The 26779-nt window shown below is 39.0% G+C and overlaps 1 protein-coding gene across 2 annotated transcripts in view; it reads right to left on the minus strand.

The window, feature by feature from the left end:
• CFAP54 (cilia and flagella associated protein 54) overlaps positions 1–26779 on the minus strand; it is a 301163-nt gene that overhangs the window by 184143 nt on the left and 90241 nt on the right. For both annotated transcript variants that reach the window (XM_060164794.1, XM_060164793.1), the window contains exons 23-28: positions 20973–21109; positions 17870–18017; positions 15995–16150; positions 11207–11326; positions 3053–3181; positions 1302–1416 (exon numbers count right to left, since the gene is read on the minus strand). In XM_060164794.1, coding sequence (XP_060020777.1) covers positions 1302–1416; positions 3053–3181; positions 11207–11326; positions 15995–16150; positions 17870–18017; positions 20973–21109 — 805 coding nt within the window. The remainder of the gene's footprint in view (positions 1–1301; positions 1417–3052; positions 3182–11206; positions 11327–15994; positions 16151–17869; positions 18018–20972; positions 21110–26779) is intronic.

Raw genomic sequence — 26779 nt, forward strand, 5'->3', positions numbered from 1 at the left:
GTTATATAAGGGTTATATGTTTTCATATGCATGAAACACTTAAAATAGTTCCTCGCACACAGAAAGCACTGTACAAAACTATTACTTTTATTATTGTTTTGTTACTGAATCTACTGTTTAGCTAGTAACATTATATTGTGCTTCTTAGTAAAATGTTAAAATGTGTTTGGGGGTGTTGATAATATGAAAATAAGTAATTCACATTTCCAGAACACTTTACATTTTAAGAAATTATATATTTTTATATGTACCCAGACAATTACAGCTTTCCCCAAACTAGGTTTACTGGTTATGTGAATAACACAGCATTGGGTTCATTTCATAAATTCAGCTTGAAACAGACATGGAGTGTACTGAAATAAAATGAGAGATCCAAGTCAGGGAATTCTGAAACAGTAAGACCACCCAGATATCACTGAGGCACAAAGTAGAGAGGTGAGGTGGGGTCACAGAACTCTACAAGTTTAGTTACTTCCCAACAGACCAAGGGGCCGAAAGTGGAGCCTCCTAATGAGATAAATGTAGGTACTCTTTTGTTCTTCTAGAAGGTTTGAAGTCCTGCTTCTTAAAAATGTAATAATAGTTGTCATCACCAGAAACTAAATTAATATCATAATCAGATTTCCAAACTGCAATCTCTCAAACTCCAATCACTGTGTTAACATTTTGGTCTATTATTAAATTACTATACAGCACAATGACTCACTTGAGTCCATCTCACTTGAGTAAACCATGGTTCAAATCACTCGTACATAACACCCGTCATGCCATCACTTTATTTCTCAGTTACATTCTTGTCTTTAGAGCAGTGATTCTCAATTTTGTGTCTCCCTTCCACAATATATTTGCCAACATTTGCCTCACAGTTGGTTGTCACAGCTGGGGAGAATGCAGGGAGAATGGTGTGCTATGCATCTCTGGACAAAGGCCAGGGATGTCACTCCACATGCACAATGCCTAGGACAGTCCCCCACAGCAAAGTATTATCTGGCCAAAATTGGCAATAGTGTTGAAGCTGAGAAACCCTGCTTTAGGATGAGAAGATTTAGGCTCAAATCCAAGTCAGCTATGTAATGCTAAATAAATCACTTAATCTTTATGAGCCACATCTGTAAAAAGTGGTTAGCAATCCCTTATTAACAACGTATTGTTAGGATTAATGACACAGTGTAAAAGCACTGCATAAACCTTAAAGGGTTTACCAAATGCTAATCTCATCCTAATCCTTTTAACAGAATATTTTCTATTTTAAACGGCAAAATGCTAAACAGAATTATACAGAAAGAAAAAAAAACCACTACATTGCTTTGTCAGTTTGAGTAGGTGTGTCTCCAATAAACCCAGATGTTCATTTATTTTTTCAGGTAATAATATCTGTTGTGGCTTCTTAGTCTTGGAAGACTTCTTGGAAGAACCCTAGAAACATTGGTTAAATGTCAGAACGTACTTCAACATGTTTCAAGAATTGTCATTTTCAAATAATATTCTTTAAATTATGTTTCATACTTGGTAGACCAAACTATGAATCTACATGGTAAAATGTATTAATAATTAACTAATAATTAATAATAAGCCATTGTAGCCTAACTAAATGCCAGACACAGTACTAAGTGTTTTATGGATGTTAACCAAAATATTTCTTCTCTTCCCTCTCCCTTTTTCCTAGTAACTTCTGCTCCCCTAAACAGCTCCCCCCAATACACACAACATTCTGAGAGCAGTTGAGGGTATATCTCTAAAAATCCTCAAAAGAAAATGCTCTCAGAAATGTATCCCTTTTTCCTTTTTTTCCTTTCTTTTTCCCAGAGGGAGCTTCTTTACAAGGAAGCTAATTGCTTTTGCTGCTTTGCCTTTCATTGCACATAACAGGATCAGCAATTAGTGGACTAAGAGTTGGCGGGTATGAGCTCAGGCTCCCCACCATGCTTTCATCTGTCTGAGCCTGAGAATGGACTGGTTAATGTCTCTTCTCCAAAAAAAACAGACCTCCCAAGCTCTTTTAGGCTTAAAGGGACCCTGAATGGTTATAATGACTTCTGACTCCCATAAAGTAGGTATTAGGTTCTCAGTCCCTACAGTCTTAGTCTGAAAGAAGTATCACAACCCTCTGCTGGACTAGAGGCTCCAAGGAAAGGGGCAAGGGGTCCTGTCCTACCATGATGTGAAGGGACAGAGCCCTGAGTCAAGGCCTGGGTGACATAAAGGGTCTGGCTGACGGACTCTTGAGTGGACAACACTTGGTGAAAAAAAACGCTCAAGTTGCTTTCAGCTTAATCAAAACCTTCTCTAGACAACCCTCCCCCCAACAAATGTAGTATGGCTAAAAATATTCATCCAGTGGGGTTTTTTTAAGCTTTTGCAGCATATAATAGAGAGAGAAATGGAGCTACTCCAACTGAAACAGGCTTGGGGGTAACAGTTTCTACCCTGGCCCCAGTCACAGAAGGGGCGTCAAGTACTGTAGCTCCTGATGCTCCTCAGAAACCTGATAAACTAAGCAGTACTTCAAAATTTGATCTACAAAATCATTTAACCACATAGTTTCAAGAAAAGGCAATAAAATAAGATTCTAGTAAGACCCATGCTTGGGAGGCAGATATTAAAAAGTTGTCTCTAACATTACCAGCCTCATAAAGGAGACAACTGAGGTGTCACAGGGAGTTTAGGAAATCTACTTTGAACAGAGTGAAAAGCTCTGACGTGTATTTACTGCATTCAGTGACCCACTCAGAATAATAAAAATCTTCAGTCTGGGAGAGACTGTAGAGGGCTTTCAGTCCAATGCCCAACTGGGTGTAGGAAGCTCTCTATCAACACCTAACTGATCATCAGTACGTGTGACGGGGGCTATTAAGTATTCTAGCACGGATACCTTTTCATTTTCTTGATAATAATTAAAAGGAAAAAAAGCTCTTCACATATTTGCTTTCTTTTATGTAAATACAACAAATTAAAAATTGATCAATTTTCTAACATGTTCACTAATACTACATGACCTCTTAGAAAATTCAGCTAAATATACCTTTAAAGATGAAACACAAAGAACAATTACCTCCTCTGGCATTTCTTCTTGGTCAGTAACACCAAACAGAGATTTGCACCCTGATGTGATGTCCAACATCTTTTTTCCATAATTTATAATCATTACTGCCAGGTCATATTCCTTCCATGAACGCAGAATCTAATTTAAAATATTTATTAATTTTCTCTGTTGGAAACGCAAGTCTATTTTCAAGAGTCATGTATCATCTTCCATAAATTCAAAAGTCTCATGTTTTGGATATAACTCCCCTGTTTCTGTTAAGAAAACTGTAAGCTTACCTCCAGATCGTATTTCCCTAGAATTAAAACTGCATGATTTCACTATTTTAAATAAAGGACAAAACCAGGAATCTCATCAGTAATGAATTCTCCATATCTCTGGGACATACAGCCATACCTCTTTTGGTACAGTAAGTTAACTATGAAAAAACATTTCCACTTAAAAGATCCATGCTAAAACAAAATCATTCTTAAAGGTCACATAACCACCACTTCTTATCTTGAGTTGTCTTCTTTGTGAGATGGCACAATTCCTGACCTCATGATGTCTCGGGGGCATTTATAGCAGTAAATGATTTACAGGACATTCTGGCAGTAAACTAGGCTGGAGGTCAGCTGGTTTTGGCAGGTTCTCCATGAGCCGTAGGGGAAGCACACACTGACTCACGAGAAGGGGCCCGCTCTGCCACTCTCGTCCACGCTCCTGGTTACGAACTGTTATCTGGCCTCCTCTAGCCTGGCCCTTACCTACCTCTCCAGTGTCATCTTCCACTATTCATCTCCTTGCACTTTAAGCTTACAAAATATTACGCCAAGTATAAATCCTGCTAGTCACCATGGTATCAGGACTTCATGCCTTCCTACAGCTGAGGCCTTTCCCAGAACAGCTTTCCCACCTGATTTATATAGCGTTACTTGGTCGTTAAAACCTGGGCCCTAGCACTAACTCCAGGAAAGCTTCCCTGGCCAGCAATCTGATTTGCATAGACCCTGCTCTAGTGAAAGAGCCCAAAAAAGGGATGTATTCACCGTGAATCCCCAGGACAATACTCTCAGGGTATAAATAAGTTTGTATGAATTTATCTGTAGGTGTATTCTGTTAAGCTGAATAGGTTAGTATATAAGATAAGTAACAACTATTACTTCCCAGGCAGGGAAAGAATATATAAGGTGGCTGAAAAACAGTGAGTGGCTGCTTGAAGCTCGTAAGACCTACCTAATGCAAATGCTAAGAACTGGAAATATTTCTGTAGGACCAGGGCAATGGTGTTAAACTAATGTTGACTGTGGGACAGAATGTGGAAAGAAAAACAGTGAAACAAATTTTGCCAAGGTAGGTGGGGTTAGGTCAAGCAGGGCTTTGAATGCTAGGCAAAACTGTCCAATCTCATTGTAAAACTGATAAGAGAGGGAACAAGTTTTGTTATTAGAAAACAGAAGTGAGCTAACATTTGCTCCCCATTCACCTTTGCTTTCCAACATATTTGGTTTATACAGCACTGTGCAATCTTTTCTCCTTGTTTTAACATGCCAGTGGAAAATACTTAAATGAGAATGAATTTTTCCAAACAAAAGAAAAACAGAGAACCAATTCTACTTAACATACCAAATGGTGAATAGAAATTTTTTAAATGTGCCAGATGTTTGGCATAATAAATTTTTTAACAATGTGAAAATAATCAAATATTTAAGATGACATGTCTCAGAAGTGGTACTTTATTTGGAATTCTGGCAGCTTTCAGAAAAAAATACTGCTCCTTAAAGAAGAAAGATTGAACCATCCGGAAAGATTACCAATTTTTAAAACAGAACAGAGAAAAGAAACAGGGCCATTTGACTAATTGGGCTTTACATGTCCTAAGAGAAAATCTCTATAAAAATATGTTTATATCAAATGAATGCCTCAAATCTGGGATTCAGGGGTAGTCAGGCTTCTGGGTCTATTGGTCAAGCTGGAGGAAACTTCTGAAATGACAATTCTCAGAGTATCAATTTGGGACAGAACCAGCTCTAGCATCAAATCCTGACATTAATATATAGCGTGTTGGCCAAAAAGTTCTTTGGGGTTTTGCGTTAACACCTCACAGAAAACCCAAATGAACTTTTTTGGCCAATTCAATATACTTTAAAGAAAATGTCCAGAACATTCAGGGTCATTTCTACAATAATGTCCAGAGGATCTCAAAATGATTCCTCAGGTGGGGGAAAGGGGCTGGAGTCACGGGTGGCGGTCAAGAAATACAGAGCCAGCCGCAAACTGCTGTGGGAGAAAAACCACAGGCAGCTGAGAGAGGAGGCATGTGAATTTCGTGGAGGATCTCAGCCTCCACGCGGCCCCAAACGCTGGGTGGAAACCCTGCTTATTCTAGGTCAGCACTCTCTCCCGTCTCCCACGGGGGCTGTTACACAAACATCTTCTCACATCTCTGGAGCCCACCCTTACTCTCCACCTCCCCACTCTCTGCAAATGACCTTGCTTCCTTTCCAGAGAGCAGTGCAGGGGAACTGGCATATCTGCTGTCCCCAAACCCACCTACACACCCATGCATAAGGATAACCATCCTCCTCCTGTGAGAGAGGAGAGACAGATGTCCTGTCCAAGCTGACCCCACACATGCCCGGATCACGCTGCTGGGACCCTGGTCTAGGGGCCACCTCTCCTCTCCTCCATCCTTATCCCTTCCCTCTCCTGACTCCTCCCCATTAACGGTCATATACGGAGTGCCTGTGTAAGCAGGACTGGTTTGTTGGTTGGCTGGTTGGTTGGCTGTTTAGTTGGTTTTTAGCAGGAGAAGCTGCTATTGGCAAGTTACAAGCAATGAGCTGCCTTGGAATAAAGTGTCTTTGTTCTGGAAGAAACACTGCAGCAGCCACGGTTAGTTATTTAAATGTAAGGTGAACAGCTGCCCAGTGCCCTGGAAAGACAGTGTAACCCGGTATTTTCTTATTTGAAAATGACACCCCTGTCCTGGAAATACTCACTGATGGAAGGGTTCAGGGGGAAAGGGGGAGGTGAGGCCAAGCAGATGAATATATTCTAAAGAGAAGTAACCTTGGAAGGTGCCCTGTTAGCCCAGGATTACACTAATTGATGTGTGTGTGTGACTGAGCAGTGGGAATGGAAAGGGGTCCTTTGGATTGTGTGGGACCCCTGCTTTCAACAGCTACCCCGTTGTGACAATGACAGAACTAATAGCACCAGAAAGATTCTTAAGGTTGGGGAGGGGTTAGGAATAATAAAACACCTTTGGACTAATCACCTTTCCAATTCTTCCTCTTGCCTAGTGGAAGCCGGATGAGACCCGTGGACTAACAACACCCTTGAGATTCTTAAGACAATTCTCTTCTTTTCTTACTCTACACGTTGACCCCGGGTGATACCATCTATCTCTGTTGCTTCAGTTGAGCCCGTATACTAATGACTCCGTTGTCTTTACATATATTTGGCCTCTCCTGAACTTCAAGCCTATAGGTCCAATTATATAATGTCCACCTCTCTGGATATCCTGTATGCCCCCAAATTCAATATATTCAAAACTCATTATCTTTTCCCCCTTTCCCACCCAGGGTTCAACAAATTGCATTGTACTCACCCAACTGCCCAGATAGCTGGATTACTGTGGACTCTTCCCTCTCCCTCCTTGATCCCCCCCTACTCAATTCTATCTCATAAATAACTCTTGAATCCTTTCAATTCTATCTCTCACTTTTTCCACACTAGTTTAGTTCATCACCTCTCGCCTTCTAACTCATTTCCTGCCTCGGATCTTATCCCCCTCTAATTATTAGCTGTTGTGCAACCAGAATAATTTCTTTTTTCTAAAATGCAAATCTCATTACGTCATTCCCAGGTTTGAAACCCTTGAATGGCTTCTCTCTGACCTCATTAGATGGCCATTCATCCTCTGGTACTTGTTCACTGTTCCACTTTTTAAGGTGACTGAAATATTTAATCATATCCTCCATAATTAAAAATAAATCTGATCCTTCTTTTCCCAAACTGTGAAATTATTTCCTATTTTCTCATTGATTACTGCCTGAGGCAATCAATGTTAATAATCCTGCAACTGTTGTATTTTTTAAAAATAAATGCCTTTAAGCTTTGTCTATAGTGTCTTATCATTAAAAAAAGTATTTTTAAATGATCGTGTCATCTATTTATCTATTTTTGTGTGTGTATCTTTTGAATTTTGTGGCCTGTTGAGAAAGGTCTCCCGATTTCAAGGCAATCCAAATATCCTCAAATCCATCTGGACTTCATTTTGTTTACAGTATGAGGTAGGGCTCTGGCGTTATTTTCAAATGAAGAGTCGGTTATATCACCACCTTTTATTGATAAATTATCATTTTCTCAATGAATATAAATGCCACCTTTGTCTTATATTAAGTTCTTCCTGTAGACCCGGAGCCAGCTCTTCCTTTTATTCCACTGATCTATTTGCCCATTACTGTGTTAAGACCATTTTTTATTGAAGTGGCCTTGGTAAATTTTAATACCTACTGAGAATTTCTAAGTAACACTAATCAGTTTCAAAGAAAGCTCACTAGGATTCTGATTAAAACTGCAATGCATGGAAATATTATTTTAGGAAAGATTTATATAGCTATGACAGTAAGCCTTCCTATTCAGGAACTTGGTGTGGCCTGCCATATGTGCAGATCTTATTTTGTGTCCTTCAGTAAGATTTCACATTTCTTTTACTTAGGTTCTTTAACATTTTGTTAAGTTTAAAATAGTGTGTATTATAAGTGGTATATTTTCCCCTGTCCATTTCTAACTGGCTACTACTCATATTAAAAATAAAAACAATAAGAAAAACATTAAAAAAAACCCAACTTATCAGTGTCTTACATAACTTTCTAACTTCTTATAAATTCTTATACCATTTTATAAATTCTTTTTAATTCTAGTAATCTTTTACTAGATTCTCATGGGGTTTTGAGACCTCTACAATTACAAATTATGCTTTTCTAATATTATAAAATTATTTCATACCTTATCTATTTCATCAGACCAGATCTCTACAAATAATGAATCACATTATTAAGAGTCAGTATCTCCTGTGCCTGATTTTAAGGAAACAGCTTCAAAAATTTGCCGTTTAGTATGATATTTGCTAAAGATTTTTGGTAAATGTCTTTATCATTATGCAATAACTTCCTTCCCTTCCTAACCTATTTAGAAGTTTTATTAGGAAAAGTTGCTGAGTGTTATCAAACGCCTTTGTAGCATTTTTCATATAACCTAATTGTTTTTCTCCTTTAATTTGCTGTTGTAAACAATTCAAGTTTTGTTTTAATTCAGACTTCATCTTTAATACTTGACAATGAGACTGCCCTAAGACCAGAAAGTGCCAGGTGCCATCCAGGAGCGATTGGAAGGACACTACATAATGCCTCTCTTTGTCCTGATTAATGTTTTGGACACTGAATTCTGCTTTTTCAAATATGAAAATTGCCACCCTTCCTTCATTTTTGTTTGCATTTTCCCAATATCTTTGTCTATTTATTTTTCAAATTGCTTGTTATCTTGTTTTACAAGTGTTTCTTCAAATAATACACATTTGAATCTGCCTTTTCAGCCCATCTGACAGTCTCTGTCTCCTGAGTTCATTCACGCTTAGGGAAGTAATTAATGTACTTGGTTTTATTCCTTCCATCTTAAGTACAATCTCACTTTCCTTCTTCTTACTTTCGCTGAATTAGCCATTTTTCGTCCCTGTCATTTTTTCCTGTTCCTTTTTCCTCCCTGTCATTCCTCTGTTTGCTTTTCTTTCCTGTCAATTTTGAAGTCCTACTGTGCTTTAAAGATCAGCTCATGCCTACATATTCCTGAGTCATCTCTAAATACATATATTCCATCAAAAGAAAATAATAATGTTATACAATATGTGGGGAATTCCCTGGTGGCACAGTGGTTAAGAATCTGCCTGCAAATGCAGGGGACACGGGTTCGAGCCCTGGTTCAGGAAGATCCCACATGCCGCGGAGCAACTAAGCCCATGCGCCACAACTACTGAGCCTGCAGCTTGAGAGCCCATGAACCACAACTATCTGAGCCCACGTGCCACAACTACTGAAGCTCACGCGCCTAGAGCCCGTGCTCTGCAACAAGAGAAGCCACTGCAATGAGAGGCCCACACACCACAACGAAGAGTAGCCCCTGCTCGCCACAACGAGAGAAAGCCCGCGCGCAGCAACGAAGACCCGACGTAGCCAAAAATTAATTAATTAATTTTAAAAAATGTTATACAACATGTAGTTTTATACTATATGTATTTTTAACACACATGCACCATGCATCTATAGCTGCTCACGCCTTCCTCAACCCCAAACAGGATAGAAGCTTTAGTTCTAGGTTACTGTTAAGTTTTTCTTTCAAGGATGACTCTTATATTTCAAAAGTCCCTACTTAGCATTTATATTACAAAGTCCTAGTCACATCATTATTATCTATTTAACTTTAATAATACATATATTGCAAGATTCGATGCTCCCATTATTCCTCTCCTTTTTGTCTTTCCCTATCTTGGGATTTCTGTTCTGAACCAACTGTCATTTGATAGAGTATTTCCCCAAGTGTTGTCCTCAGATAAGTACATGGACAGAATACTTTTTAAATGCCTGCACTTTTGAAAATGTTCATTTTGCCCTGACAAATGAATGATATCTTTTCCTGGTTAGTAATTTTGGGGCCTTAGTCTTCTTCCCTCAGGATTCTATAAATGTTGCTCCAGGAATTTAACTGTTAGTGTTGCTGATTAAAAAAGTCTGAAGCTAATTGATTCTCTTTCCATTGCAAATAAATAATCTGTTCTTTGGGTCTCAAAACTTTAAGATTCATCCTTATCCTTGGACTTCAGGAATTTCACCAACATGTGTCTACACATATATTCTTACATTAATCCCGCCTGGGACTCAGAAAGATGATTACTTCTCTACTTATTTCTTTTCTACCTCCAGACTCCTTTGTTTCATGTTATGACTTCTGGATCTGTCTTGTGAATTTATCTCTAGATAATTCTGTTCTACATTGTCGGGTATTTCTTGAGCTTCCAGATGTGACCTGAGAAGTATCATAATCTTTACCTATTTAATTTTTTAATCAAAAATTAAATCTGTTGTATATGAAAGCTGTTAAGAGTAAATCCTAAGAGTTCTCATCACAAGAAAAAAAATTTTTTTCTATTTCTTTAATTTTGTATCTATAGGAGATGATGCATGTTCACTAAATTTATTGTGGTAATCACTTCATGATGTATGTAAATCAAGTCATTATGCTGTACACCTTAAACTTACACAGTGCTGTATGCCAGTTACATCTCAGTAAAACCGGAAGAAAAAACTTAAATTTGTTCTGATTGCATTGCTTGACAGGTTTCTTTTTCTTAAGTCATCTCTGATCCTTTTCAACATGGTGAGGGTAAATAATACAATTATTCTAGTGTTTGGCCTCTTCCCTTAAGTGAGTTGTTATTTTTCTTCCTGCTAAAGGCTTATGCTCCCTCAGCATCTACACAGATCAGGTCATAGATGTCTCTCCAAGAGCGGCAAACCAGTGAGTGACGGAAGGAATATGATTTTCTGCTCCTGAGGTCAGGCCAGGAGCCTGAATTGCCAGCAAACCATGACCTTTTTGCTAAGGTAGAGGGTAGAGGCCTCTCTGTTGCCAGACCTCCACAGAAGCAAACTTAAGTCCCATCATATCAGCCCATCCATGCAGTATTCTTCCAGATCACTGCCAAATCAGAAAGGCTCTGGAAAGACTACATAAAATAGGTAGGCAAATATGGCCCTTCTTTGAAGAGATTCACTGGATTCAGTCAACCAAAGCCCTTGAAGAAACACACAATGCTGGCCTTTGAGCCAAGCAGTGAGGATACATAAGCCTACACCTCTCTGCCCCTGGTATCTTGTTCTTTCTTGATTCTAAAATGAATGAGGTCCCATAAAATGTCCTCTTTCAGCCCCCTCCCTCTCCCTGGCCTAAGATAGGCCCTTCCAGACTTTACCAACTAGCCTGCTCAGGCTACTTTTGATCTAAAATGCTTTGGGGGTATTATTTTTCAAAGTATTCTAATTACTGTGATTACAAGTAGCTTAACTTGCTAAACCATTAGGGCTCCTAAGTTTCATGACACTAGACAAAGAATGAGATAAATACCTTTGTTATGTAGAAGATACAACAAGCTATCATGTGCTGTACACTTTCAAAGCTCGCAATATGTTTCTTTGAGTGAATATTTGGTAGTCCTTGCAAAACCACAACACACTTTATCAAGATCTGAAATATAGAAGCACAATGGTTTTTGCTGAAAACTATCATCCTTACTCATTAAAAAATGCTCTATTCAAATCATGAAGGTTTTAAGCCATCAAATTTTATTGTTTTTAATAATTATGGTTAAATTGCTTATTATGCATAAAGAAGTGTACCCGGAGATAAAACTGATAAATTCAATTTTCAGATGAGTCCTTCATCTAAAGTAACTTGAAAACTAGTGGAGAGCATAAAACAAATATACAAATAAATAAAACAAAGCTCATTTTGACAAGTGCCATAGAAGACATAGGCAGAATGTTACATGTATACAAGAAACTAAAGATCACATTCAGGCTTAGGAGGACTTCGAAAAACCACATGGAGAAAGATGTACCATATTAAATATACAGTGATACAGGTACTTGAAATAATAGTTTCCTTTAAAATTAAAACCAAGCACTCATATCCCAGGAAATCAATTAATATTGGCACTTACTTCCTTAACTACTCTTCATATTATGTGATCCCGAATTTGATCCAGAGCTAGACAATTAAGTTGAGCTTTCAATCCTGCCTCACAGTTCTGAGCAATATTACTATCAGAAAAGCAGAGCTGAGACTGCATCAATCTATTCATCATTCAGATTATCCCAAAAGACAAATTAATATATGGAGGTTGGTCCTTTGTGGGCACATTAATTGCTTCAAGCCACCATTCTAACAATATTATTACTGTTGTTACAGAACACTTATGAATTTTTTTTAATGCTGCTTTAATTCCTCCCCTCCACCATCACCCTCTCCCACCCTACCGTACCATATCCCCAAATCGTGTTAACAACCTAGTAGCTCTGTAGTCTTCTCTAGGCTCATGTAATTAGGCATGTGTGTGTGTGTGTGTGTGTGTGTGTGTGTGTATAAATGTGTGTGTGTGTGTGTGTATATATATATATATATGGAGGGTTAATGTTATTTTACAAAATGATATTTATACACAACTTTCTGAACTATGCATCTCCCCTTCAAGCATGTCTTGTGAAAAATCCCTCCAAGTCTACAGGTATACCTCTAATTCATCGTTTCTAATGGTTACATAACATTATTTAGTGTGAACCAATCATAATTTATTCAGCCATTTCCAGATTCTTCCTGTTGCACAGTTTTAAGGTTGATGTTTTACAATCTGGCAGTACTGGCCATCCTCCTGTTACTGCATGTCCTCTTTGTCTCCAGCTTTTTTGCCACCATCAAGAATGCCACATGGGCTTCCCTGGTGGCGCAGTGGTTGGGAGTCCGCCTGCCAATGCAGGGGGCGCGGGTTCGTGCCCCGGTCCGGGAGGATCCCGCGTGCCGCGGGGCGGCTGGGCCTGTGAGCCATGGCCGCTGAGCCTGCGCACCCAGAGCCTGTGCTCCACAACGGGAGAGGCGACAACAGTGAGAGGCCCGTGAACCGAAAAAAAAAAAAGAATGCCACAATAAACATGCTTATACAGGGAATTCCCTGGTGGTCCAGTGGTTAGGACTTAGCGCTTTCACTGCCATGGCCTGGGTTCAATCCCCCAGTTGGGGAACTAATATCCCACAAGCAGTGTGGCGCGGACACACAAAAACAACAGAAAAAACACCCTTATACAAGCTCAGTTGCCAAAATGAGTGGCAAGTGAGGTGCCAGCTTTGAGACGACAGCCAGCGAGGGTGAGGCACCATCCTCCAGGGCCCAGTATACACTCTAAATCAGTGACCCTTATGTGGTACTGTGTTCCCAGCAGGTAGAACACATGGAACCAACGGGTGGAACTAGGGGTGATTTTAATCTATGGGATAAATTGCTAATAAAGGGACAGCTGTGTTGGGTAAATGTACTTTTTAATTTACTAAAATCTTACTCTATGGTAAAAATTACTAGCAGAGGAATTTGTATGTTAGGTATATTTGCTTTTAATTTTACTTCAATTATATTCAGTTTAATTAAAATTAAGATTGCTTTACCAAATTTCAAAGCCAATAAAATTCACATTTCTCCCACCAATGAAAGGGAATGTCTTTGCCCCACATCCTCACCAGCAATAGGAGTTACAGATCTTTTCAACTCTGCTAGTGATATCATATTACTGATTTAATGTGCATTTCTATGGATATTCAGAACTTGAGTATCTTTTCATATGTTTTTTGGCTACTTGAATTTGCTCTCCTGTAAACTGCCTATTATTATCCTGTGCCCATTTTTTATTAGTTACTGTCAATTTGTAAGACTTTTTGTTATATATATTTACCCTCATCAGTGCTACTTTTCCCAGATCCCTAAATTATCTACTATCTTTGTTATGGTCCCTTTCGTCACATATGGGTTGCCATAAATATAGTCAAATGTGTCTTATTTTTCTTGTTATTTCCAAGAGTTCTATCTTGGTTAGAAAGTGTTTCCCAACCCTGGGTTGCATATGTAATCTCTCGGGTTTTCTTTTTTTTCCTAAAAGTTTTGGTGAAGTGGAATGCCAATTCCATCATATATGACATTCTCATCCAAAGTGAGGCCTATTTCTGGAATCTCTCCTTTGTTCCACTCATCTTTTCCTGCTCTGAGTAATACAATTTATTTTGAAACTCCTTTCCTAAGGTCTTCCTCATAGCTACAACCCACTTTCTGAGTTAAAGGCATCCTGAAGCAGTGGGATCCTGGAGAATGACAGGGGACTACCCTGAACTCAACCAACTAAGCATCAATTGCAGGCGCTGTCCCCAGGGTGGTGTCTTTGCTGGAGCACACTAAAAGGGGTGCCTCGATGTGGCTGATGTTGTCTTTTCTATCCTATTGGACAGAAGTAATCTCCTATGGGGAAGAAGTATCAGAAGGAGTTCCCAGTCACACTGGGCAGAAAAGAACATACATTTAGAGTCTTGCCACAGGGCAATGATAACTCTCCCACCCTCTGACCTAATATTTTATGAAAGAACCTGAACTTTCTGGACACGTCTCAAAACAAAACATTGGACCGCCATCAAAAAACCATGTTAATTGAACCTAATAAACAAGAAATGGCAAATACATTGCAGATGTGAGATGCATGTCCTCCAGAGGGTAGAAATAAACCCTAAGAAGAGTCAGGGGCCTGACACATTAAGGAAATGTCTGGGCCATGCTGAGACACTCCCTCCAAAGTAGGTCTGACATCTGGAATCTCTCACCTCTAAGAAGACAGAACAATGCCAGGGAAATGCTTTTGGGGTCCGGAGGAAGCATATTCCACATTCTGGAACACTGCTCTGATCCACTCACAAGTGACATGGAACTGCCAGCTATGAATCTAGATTTTGGATTTTGGAGGCAGATCTCTTCAATAGCTGAACTATTGAGTTGGCCAAAAAGTCTGTTTGGTTTTAAATAAAAATAAGACACATTTTTCATTTTCACCAAGAACTTTATTGAACAACGAATTTATTAACCAAATGAACTTTTTGGCCAACCCAATACTTACTAGGTGGGGGGCATGTGAGAGAAGCAGGCATGTCTATGCTCCAGTTTAGCCCCTCTAAGGGGAATATTTGTTAAGTTACTGAAGCTCTCGGGTTAGTTTCCTCAGTGGTGAATTAAACACTTTATACTTTGCATGAGTTTACTCATATCTTCTTGATTCTCAAAATCTGAGTCAATGATGATGGTGACAGCCAACGATGGTGATAATGATGACTTTGTGTAAGCATCAGCAGTCAAATCTTACTTCTCTCATTGCTTCCTGTGGTAGGCAGAATTCTAAGACAGTCCTCAAGATTCTGCCCCTGGTGTACAAGCCCTGTATAATCCCTTCTCCTTGAGGGCGAGTAGGACCTGTGATGGGATGCTCGCTCTCATCACTACATTACATTATATAAGACTCCTCGTGCATCTTAGAGGATACTCCCCTGCTGGCCTGAAAGAAGCAAACTGCCATGTGGTGGAGAAGGCCATGTGGCAGGGCACTGGTAGCCAGCCCTTCAGAACTAAGGACCTCATCACACAGCCACAAGGAAATGAATTCTCTCAACAACCAATGAGTCTGGACGAGAACCCAGAGGCTCAGGTGAGATCACAGCTCTGACCAACGCCTTGATTTTAGCCTGATGAGACCCTGATCAGAAGATCCAGACAACCTGTATCCAGTCTCCTGACCTACAGAGACTATGAGATAGCAAATGGGTGTTGTTTTGAGCCACTGAGTTTATAGTGATTTGTTAGGAAGCACAGACAACTAATATAATCCCTTCAGCCAGGTCCCACCTACCCTTTTTCCAAAAATTCCAACTCCATCACAGAGACATCAAGTCTTTTTTCTCCTGGGTCATCCATCAGTTTTTCCCCCTAGATGATGGCTTTAACAATATGCTTTGAATAAATATTGTTGTTTCTAACATTACAAGAACATAAAAATTGAAATAACTTAAAAAACCTAGAAAAGTATATTGCCAATATTTAAATATGGACAGCAATGGGGCTGACTTTTCAGGGAAACACATTTTAAGTCCTTATTTCTATTCGCCCAGATATACAATTTAAATTATTAAAACGTTTTTCAGTTAACTCATAAAATTTCATAATACTTGCTCTTGACCTATTTGTACTTTCTAAGGACACATTGCTTTTTCTTTTCCAAAATGCATTATTGAGTTTCCTTTGTAAAATACCCTTATCTGGGCGGAAAAAAATACCCTTACCCGTACAACAGGTACCAAAACAATACTGTGATAGATGATAGGAGCAAGGAGGCCATAACATTGAGTAACAGCTTGAAGGGCATAACTGGAATCATTTAGGTAGTTGCTCAGTTCCAGTGCCACTAATACTCTCTCACATTCAGTTAGTCTAGCAATCTGTAAAGGAACAGGTATTGTTACTCAAGTTGAACATCAGGTACTTAACTCATGTGTCTCTAATGAGAAGAAAGGATAGGAAATGTGATCCTTGTGGCTTAACAATAACAGGAAGGTTGATATAAAGAAAAACCTAAATTCAGGAACAACTCTAACTCCCCAATAATGCTACATATGGATGACACGATCTTAGAATTAAACTTTAGAATTTTTTATAAATTACAATACAAATACCACTAGTGACAGAAAAGGAACCAATCTTTTTTAATTGGTAAGATAAACTCTTGGCTATAGTTTAGGGAAAAAAATCTAGCTTTTTCAAAAACATAAACTATAACAAATAATAATTAAAATATAATATTGCTGTAATATTGGTCCTACATGATTAACAGTGTCTTATTTCCCTCCTGGATTTGTGGGAAAATGGTAAATTTACTCTAGACAAAACTAAATCTTCTATTATACTTCTGCTACTTTAAAAAAAAAAAAAAGTAAATTTTCAATAGACCAAACTAATCTTCTGTTATACTTCTGCTACTTAAAGTAAAATGTAAAGTTAGGCTTTGTGTGATTAAACGCCACTTAAAAAGAGTAAGAATGCTATCTTATTCCTTATTTCTCTTTCTTGGAGAAAGATTTCGTTATTTGTCTGTATACACACACAAGATTATGAACACAGAAAACAGTATGAGTGGCAACCAGAAATTTCCACACAGCAAATTATTATTAGAATGGTAGTCTAGCATTCTGGAATTCACTTAAGTACTTAAACATTGTCCTTATTTTCAGACTAGATTATGAAAAAAAGAAACTAAATGCAATGTATTAGGAACAGGTAGATGGCTGTGAATGCTTGGGCTCTACAAGACTGTGAACTTGTCTTAGGCAAAGAATCATGTTTTTTTCACTTTCATATCCACAGAAACTGGCACAGTCTCATGTAACAAGTTACTGGTTAATTAATTAATGAATAAGTGGATGATAGGAAAAAGCAACTGTAAAAGAAAAAAAAAATAAGGCAAAGTCTCCATATACCTAAGGTGAGTAAAGAAGGAAAGAGAGAAAAAGAAGAGTGAACCTCAATCTAGATTGAAAAAAACAATGTAGGATTGTTACTAAAAGCAAGAGCATTGTAAGCTTGCTGATGTATGAAGAGCAATGTTTATAAGCACCCTGAGGACCTATCAATAAGAGGTAAGTTAAATTCTGCCTCTGCACAGGAATGCAATATTATAATTTTAAAGAATGTGGCAGACGGATATGTACCAACATGAGAATATGTCCAATATATCTTATGAAAAGTGTTTAAAAGGCAAATTTCAGAACAGCAAGTAGATCATGATTCCATTTTTGTAAATAATAACATATTTGTCTATGCATACTTTTAAAAATTGGAGAAATCACATGAAAACAATAATGTAGTATTCTTAGGGGCAATAGGATTACAATGGGTTTCACTTTATACTTTATACATTTTTGGATATCTGAACTGATACTGCTTTTATTCAGGAAAAATACATATAAATTGAAAAGAAGGGAAAAACACCATGAACTCCAGCCTGTGAAACCTACATACAATATCAAATAAACCAGCACAATCATGCAAAGGCCTCTCAGTCCATTCACAAGCCAGGATATGCAATCCCCAAAGAACATAAACTTGAAACATCAACAAACACAGGGAAATCAGCACATGTGCAATCACTTTAATTCACTTACTTGTTGAGAGGGGAAAATCTCATTGCCTTTAATATTATCACAGAAAAGATTTTCTTCTTTAATTTTAATGTCACTTGTTACAAAAATATTTCTAAGAAAAAGATATAAGAGAATTGAAGAACTCTCTGCCAAAATATCTGAATGTAATCTGCAAAAAGAAGTAAATGATGTTACAGGTATAAATTGATTTAGCATGTGAACTCGACTTTTTAGACTGATTTGTTCTTAATACCGACACAATGATCCCAAGACAGCAGCACAAGTTTATGGAACAAAAGTCTGTGGAACAGTTGCTCTTGCACAGCTGTTTAAACTGAAATTAAAGACTATTCTTAACAAGCTCACAACTAAGAAAATTAAGCTGTTGACATATTATGTCATGGATACATAAAAATAACTACTGGCAAAGTTTTCTGGTTCTGATATATAAAGTTCTATTCTATCAATATAATGAAATCGCTATAGATATTCAGAAGTTTGGGAAATAGGTCCAATATTTCAATCAATAAACTTTCTGAAAGTGAGGGTTATTTATAGCAAAATCAGCCACGGTTAAAGAGAGGTAGAGACAGAGAGATTTGGGGTGGGGCGGTGGAGGGGCAGAGTTACTTCTAATTATCTTTTCTAAATCACAGTCAACAGTGCCAACCACTGACAAAACCGTGAAATCTGTAGTCTTCCTTCTTTGTTTCCATAGTCCCTTCCTTGCCCTTAAGCCTTACTTGGTGACAAACCCTCTCTCCTAAGCTTCAAGTCCCTCCACTCTCCATACCCTCTATCCCTATAAAACGGGAAAGGATCTGACATCAGTAATTCACACCTGAAGACGATCTGTTTCACCACCATGTTAAACTCTGAAATTGTCTTTGCCTGGAGACTTTTAGTTCTCCCGCTTCTGCAACTCATACACTAAACTTTCTTTGTCCTCACCACGACCATGAGTACCTAGACATACACAATGAGTCCAGACTATCGCCTCCCCCTGGCTCTATTTCCTCCCCTACCCAGCTGGGGCTCTGGTCAGTCATTTCCATAGTGACCTCTCTAGCACTTCAGATTCTGCACCCCTTATTTTATGCAATAATCAACTTGCCTGACCTTGCATAGATGTCACCATTCAACTTTTCTATCCCTGCCACAATGGTCAATCAATTATTCACTTATTCATTCTTATTCCTTTTTTTTCCCCACTCAAACTGGCATTTGCTCAACACCTACCATGACACTATTCTAGGCCCTGGGATATAAAGATGAATCAAATGTAGCCCTCAGCCATAAGGAATGGGACTCTACTACAATGCATGTTACATAACATCAACTGAGTCATTAGTGATTCTCAGCAATACTTCCGTTTATCCCTGATGTCTCCTTGTTCATATTCCCCACAGGAAATGATCTGAACCCCCTGTTCCCCATCCCATGTGCTCTGATATCCTCCTAGCTCTATCACCATATATCCTCAGGCTCTCTCTCTCTGCTGGCTCCCTTCTCTCCATCCTCCAAAATTCTTTCCTTAAGCCCGCCTCCCCCCTCAAGCCTCTGCCCACTTTCCTCTTATGTTTACCACCAAACTTCACAGGAGTAGTCTTTTCTTGTTACTATTCTCCATTTTCATTTATTCCTTAGCCAATTGCAAAACGTTTCTGGCCCATCATGGCACAAAAATGGCTCTCTTCAACTTACCAATGTCTTCCTAATTGCCAACTCTAAAAGCCTCTTCTCAGTTTTCATCCTACCCAACATCTCTGCAGCATTTTCTTGAGCAACTGCCCTGCCTGACCTTGCACTAGGATATAATACTGCTGGCCAGTCCCTCCGTGGTGACGTTCTCACTTCCCTTGGCAATGCACTTTCCTGGACTTTCACTTCCAGAACTGATCCTTTTCAATTTCCTTCCTTGGTTCCAACTCCTGCTTCTGCCTCTTAAATGTAAGCAATGCCCAGGGTTCAAGTCCAGCCTTCCACCTTTTCTGCTAAACAGTCATTCCCCGGGTGATATCACTCATTGTCAAAATTTCAATGATGACCTCAACGGACAGTTTATATTTCCACGTCTCTAGCCTTGACCTCTCTCCTGAGTGTGAGCACTAAATATCCAACTACCTACTGGACATATATCTACAAAGACGTCCTGCTGGAAAAACTCCAAATATCCCCAAATTCATTCTCTTCCTCCAAAAACTTATTCCACATCTCAGGTTCCCTTAGTAAACCTCAGAGGCTTCCAATCACTGGAAATCCCAGCCAACTTTCACTCCTTCCTCTTATCCCCATGAATCACATAAAATCTTCCAGACCTGTCTCTTCCTCTGAAATCCCTCTCAAATCCATCCCCCATAGCACTGAGCATTCTTGTACATAGTAAACACCAAGTCTACGTTTGTTTAATTGAATGGAATTATACGTTTATGTGAATAAGCGTTACCAATGCCTTGCCTCATCCAGCATTTGCATTTTTAAGCTTATTGTCTTTGACTGAGGGGTGAAGGATTTGTCTTATTAATTTCAGGCATTAACAAGCAGGTAAAGGAGACTGTTGTTGAACATGTTGAGACGGGCTGAAATTACACCAATGCTCATTTCTGATGCTGCTTTTAGACTCTGGTTTCTTAAGGGAAAATGGCAAAGGATGGCCTGTGGCTTTATATGGCTTCTACAGGCCTATTTTCAGTTGATGGTCTAATCCTGGGAGCCTCCTCAAGCAAAGGAAAAGCCTTCTTACCCCAAGAGTCCATCCATCAGACCCTAACCTTAACCTCAACCTGACCTTGCTCTGTTACAAAGGTCCCCAATGCATATTCGTGTTTTCTAGTATATAACTGACATTACTTTGGTTAGTATTTGGTATTTTTTTCCATAACCTCATTACCTTATATTCAGAATGTATCCATATGCTTCCAGTGTTTTTTCTGATTCTAACAAAGAAGTTTCTAACAAGGACTCAAGCCTTTGGAATATACACACTTACTAAAATACTTATTGGAAATAGTTTTACATGGACCATCTTAACATGAAATTGAAAATAAATTAATTCTAGGCTTCACAGCCAACATTTATATTTTCAATAAGCAAATTAATATTTTAAAAGAATATTTCGAATTACCTTCTCTGTGTAACAGTCATTATATTGCTTAAACTAATAATGGATTGGTCATCCTGAAGTGGTGAAGCAACAAAATAATCCCAAACTGGGGAGAAAACTTTCTTAGACAATTCATAGTTACCAATCTGATAGGCGACCTGCAGCAGAAAGCACATTACCTTAAGCATTACTTGAATTTGTGAAATGTGTGTTTTAAACAAGAATTCTGAGAAGGTCCTATCGCACACTAATTTCATACAAAGTTATTCACATTTGCTGTTCCGCTCTACGGGGCCACAGCAAGGTAACGACAGCCACTGGCAAGGGAGACAGACACATTTTGAAATCTCTTTTATTTCTAAATTGCGTGGAAATGTGAAACTCTGTAAGGATGTTTCGAATGCTCATAAGCAAAACAAAGATCACATCTGAGCCAAATTAATTTCATTCCCATCTATCTCGGCAGTGCACTCCATTTACTACAGACACTGTTCTAATGAACAATCTGTTCCAAAAGAAACAATCAGATTTCTCAAACCCAAAATAATGAAATATACTTCATTCTCCTCTGGTTCTGACGTTTTCTGAGCTATTGTGCAACAAAGGGTTCACAGCTGAAAAGAGTGAGGAGTAAAAGAGAGACGCTTCCAAGAAGCCATCCTGTGCTTTAACACGTTCAACATTCAGCAAAATAACTGATTTCACTGGTAAAACCTAGAAGCTCAGGAGAAAAATAAAGTCATCACCTTACCTATCTCTTTGAGTAGAACATAGTTCTTTAAATACATCTCTAAAGATCACTCTATACAAATATGTATAACAATATAAAATCGTACCACATGAGTTATGTGCTGCTTCAAATCCTTAGTGGAAGCAGGTAGGAGGTAAAGTATTAATAAATACATTAAATTAAGTATGCAGATGACATGTTGCTAGACTGTATTCCACACAAGGGAATAACTTACAGGGCCAGAACTTTTAAAATCTGCCAAGTCAGTACTCATAATCAACCAACCAGTAAACTTCTATGAAGTTTCTACTCTGTGCTAAGCACTGTAAAGATAGATTCTTCAAAGCTTAAAACGATCTCATACGCCATGAAACTGTAATCAAGTTACAGACGTAAAACACATGAAATCACAGAAAAATTGCAAATAACAACATCATAATTGTGGAAACTTAGAAAAGGAGAAATGAAGGCTATAAGGAGGAATCAGGGCCTGAGGTGAACCCCAAGGCAGGGATAAAGTTCTGATGGGCACAGTTTAGACAGAAACTCAAAAAGGTCCCATAATGGAAATTGCCACAGTGCCTTTGAGACTGGAAAGACAGGTCAGAATTTCAAGAAAACTAGGCAGTATGATTGGTTAGGTAAAGTGGGACATGATTTCAGAAAGCCTTGAAAATCAGGTGGAAGTATTTAAAGATGTCAAGTACTAGACCAAGCACTTTACCAGCAATGCTGTGTTGACTCCTCATTGACCTCTATGACCATCCCTGTTTTTCAGATGAAGAGACTGGGGCGTTGACAAGTTGAATAATTTGTACAGAGCCTGATAATCAGTAAAAACAATAGTAGAGCCAAGACTTAGTGTGACAGATGAGGTCCCTTCTCTGGGCCACAGTGGTCAAATGAAAAAGTTGGGCTAAGTGGTCACTAAAACACCATTATAATTCTAAGATTTACCGTGGAAAATGGTAACAGGTGATGTGTAAGGGAGTTGGTGAAACTATAACTGAATGCTCTTTCCTTTTAAAATATAGCCTTTTAAAAACAGTGTTATTTCTGGGTCACTTTGCTGTACAGTAGAAATTAGTGCAACACTGTAAATCAACTACACTTCAATTAAAAAAAAGAGGGAAAATGTAAAAATGTTATTCAGTCAGTGGACATTGCAAAACAAGAAAAGATGTCATGATAAAACTAAGGTCTATAAATTCATGAGTCTGTGTGGGCTAACAGAGAAGTGCTGTGATAACCAGCCAGTTCAAAGATGGTTAACTAGTAGTCACCCGTAGGACCGACGTTAGAAGGAGTGAGGTTAAAATGAGAAAGAAGCACTAAACGACTAATGAGACAATTAAGCACAGGAGAGACCTCCTCCTTGATACATGACCTTCACACTGGGCTTCTACAACACATTCCTTTTCAGCCGCCTTGGCAGGCTCCTCCTCTTTTCCCCTCTCTCATTATGTTAGCATGCCCCAGGGCTCAGTCTTTGGATCTCTTCTCTCTCCTGTCTGCACTCCTTTCCTTGGTGCTGTCATCCAGCCCCATGGCTTTAGTTGTCACATGACTACTCTCAAACCCCTCTGCTGCCCAGCCCTCTCTCCCAAACTCCAGATTCATACATCGAACTGACTACTCAAAAATTCTCTCCAAATATCTAACAAACATCTGACCTTAACATGTCCCAAACTGCGTTTCTGATCTCCCCCCGCCCCAAATCTGTACCACTCACACCCTTCCCCAACTCATCTGAGGTCAAGTCTGTCCTTCCAGTTAGTCAGCTAAATTCCTTAGAGTCATCTTCTATTTTTCTCTGTCCATTGTTTCCATCAGGAACTCGTGTTAACTCCTCCTTCAAAACACATCCAGAATCTGGCCGCTTCTCACCACATCAACTACTATCACACTCGCCGAGCCACCCGCATCTCTCACTGGTTTACGGCAGTAGATAGCTCCCTCTGCTTCCACTCTCACCCCCTTGTGGTGTACGCACCACACAGCAGCTCCGGTGAACCTTGGAAACAGAAGTCACGTTACGCCATCCTATTACATCAAACCCTCTCCAGCGGCTGCCCATTTCACCCCAGGTGAAAGCCAAACTTATTACCATGGCCTGGAATCCTTGTAATGATCTGCTTTCTCACCCACCCACTCACCTTTTACCTCCCTAAACAATCCTTTTGGCCCCTCTGCTCCAGTCATTCTGGTCTCCTTGCTATTTATATTATACCAGGTGCACTTCTGGAATCCTTCAGGCTTTTGTTCTAGCTCCTTCTGTGGAATGCTCTTCCTCCAGAGAGCCACTCCCTCACCTCCTTCAAGCCTCTGCTCAAATCTCATCTTCCAGATGATGCCTTCTCTGACCACCCTACTTAATACTATACTCTATCTTCCTTTCCCCCAGTTCACATTTCCAATTTCTCTGACCATACTCTACATTTTCCTTCCATAGAACTTACCTTCTAATATACTAGATAGTTTATTCCTTTACTGTGTTCATCGTTTATTACTTACCTCTCACCACGGCATTTTGCTCACTTCGCTTAGAACAGTGGTTCTCAAAGTATGGTCCCTGGACCATCAGCATCTGCATCACCTAGGAACTTGTTATAAATGCAAAATTCTCAGGCCCTACCCCAAACCTGGTGAATCATAAACTCTGGTGGTGGGACCAGTAATCTGTTTAACCAGCACTGCAGATCATTCTGATACAAGTTTTAGAATCACTAGCCTAGAGCAATGCCTGGCACAGAGTAAGCACTCAATAATAAGGTGTTAAATGAACTTAAAAATCCTCTTTTCCTGATAATTTCCCCCTACCTACAGAAGAGGACAGCCAGCAACGGTACTATACAATAGCATGATTGACTGGCCCAGGCTGAGGGCCTGACCCAAGCTGGGTGTTTTATAGCCCCCCCCTGCAAAGCAGGATGGACCCCCTACACACACCCAAAGTTTGGTTCTGATGTTAAGGCTGATGACACTACATGCACCAGGAGAATTTGAGAGAAAGTTTATTATTCACACAAGGGCCTCCCAGGGAGAGTCCCTTGGGCAGGCAGAGGCAGGTCTGGGATGGCTTTGGGCAGAGCAGAAGGAATGGGTTGGGCTTTGATTAGTGGCTGGAGGATAGGACTGGGTGAAAGTTCCTGCCAGTTGGGACGTTTAAATTTCCTGCAGGCACCAAAGGAGAAGGTGAACTCATAGACCTCCCTATCAGCCTGCTCACATGTGGGGCTATGGGAAAAAAGAAGGCCGAGGTTTAAAAACAAGTCAACAGCCAAACATTAAAAATGAGTTCAGACTCTTTCTTACATTGGGTGAGCCAATCAGAGTCTCTTTTTCAGGAATTTGGAATCAAGATTAGAACACAGCTAGCCGGTCCCTGTATATGACTGAAACTGAGGAATACACAAAAAAGTTCAGGGGCTGCTATTTTCCCTCCCGAGATGGAAAAGAAAAGAAAGTCAATATTTAAAAAGAAAAAGAAAGCAGATGTAGAGAGAGAGAGCCAGAGGTATGAGACTTGGAGCTGCCTGGACTTTGCAGCCTTCCCAGGGCCAGGCTGCATTCCCCCAAGCAAGGCTTTCTTGCAATCAGCGTCTTAACTGAAACCATAAGTCAAAATGATCTAAACAAGGGTTACTGTTGTGGTGATGAGATTGATTTAAAAAAAAAAAAAAAAAACAGTTCAAAGGAAGAAGAAATGATACCTAGCATAGAACCTGGCACAAAGCAGACACTGAATTCATCAATAAACAGATGAGCAGAGAGGGTGGTAATGTTCAGAAAGAGGATAAGAGGGAAAAGAAGATTTGAACCTTCTTAATGAGATTTTTAAATGGGGATGACTACCTTTTACCTGGTAGCCCTATTTTTTTTTGAATGGTCATAGACAAAAGGCAAACCTCTATTAACAAAAGAGTTTCAATGAATTCATACATGAATTGGGAAAAAAAAAGTATGAATTTTAGTTTCCTTTCTCCTGCCACCAGCATCAAACTCTACTGCCCATACTGATCATCACGACCAGCAGGGCAGCACCAACCCAGGCAGAGAATAGATGGGAGAGAGGTGGGCTCTAGAAGGACTTGGCACATGTTAGATGGTGAACACATGACTTCCTTGGAACCCGGACAGATCAGTAGAAAGGCATGAGCTCGTTCAAATGTCAGGCTTACCATCTACTACCAGAGTAACCCTGGGTAAATTATCAGTACTTAACATCCCTAAGACACCCTTTCTGGAATAAAATGGGATTGGCAGAAGAAGGGTTAAATTAATCTGTTTCCTCAACTTGAAATGAAAGTAATGATACCACCTCATAGAGTTACTGTAATCAATGGAATAATGAATCTTAAAATGTGTATCACACAGTTTTTTAACAAATGATATTCCTCACTTCCTTATCTCAGCAAGCCATTGTGCCCACTCACTATTTGATTTAGTAGTTCAATAATCCAGCAGTATGTGGCATTTGGTCTTGTATTCATTTTACAGATAGTGAAATTGAGACCAAGCAATTTGCCTAAAATCCTAAAATCCTGCTCACAGATTTCTAACTGTCTATATTTTATATCACATTATCTAGCCATTTCCAACTTAAAAGGGAATAATAAAAAGAAATGAGCCTATAAAGAGGTGGAAATTGGATAATATCTGTAGATAATATATAATTCATAAAGTTTCCTCAAAAAATTGTCCAGATAGCTTAAACTAGTTTTCTACATTAACGGAAAATCCAGTGAAGATTCACCTGACTTTACTATTGTTTATAGAAAAATGTTTAGTCAAAGTACAACCTAAAACACCAAACCAAGTTAATCATAGGCATTTAGTGAAGTAACTCCATATTTTACTGTAAAATTTTTATAATATTTTTTTAAAAATAGAATTATCCTGAAACTAAAAACTAGCCACTCTCATGAAAAATTGTAATTTTTCACTGCAATTCCAAAAGAAAGGTACCTTTTCCTGATAAAACTTGAAAGCTTAAACTCAAATTTTAAATTAAGGAGGAAATTTTATGAGGAAATTCTGCTTTAGCCACTTAACATGATGAGAGAGAATGCTCATAAACTGTCATAAATGAACTCCA

The sequence above is a fragment of the Lagenorhynchus albirostris genome, chromosome 11, assembly GCF_949774975.1.
Source record: "Lagenorhynchus albirostris chromosome 11, mLagAlb1.1, whole genome shotgun sequence".
NCBI classification, from domain to species: domain Eukaryota; kingdom Metazoa; phylum Chordata; class Mammalia; order Artiodactyla; family Delphinidae; genus Lagenorhynchus; species Lagenorhynchus albirostris.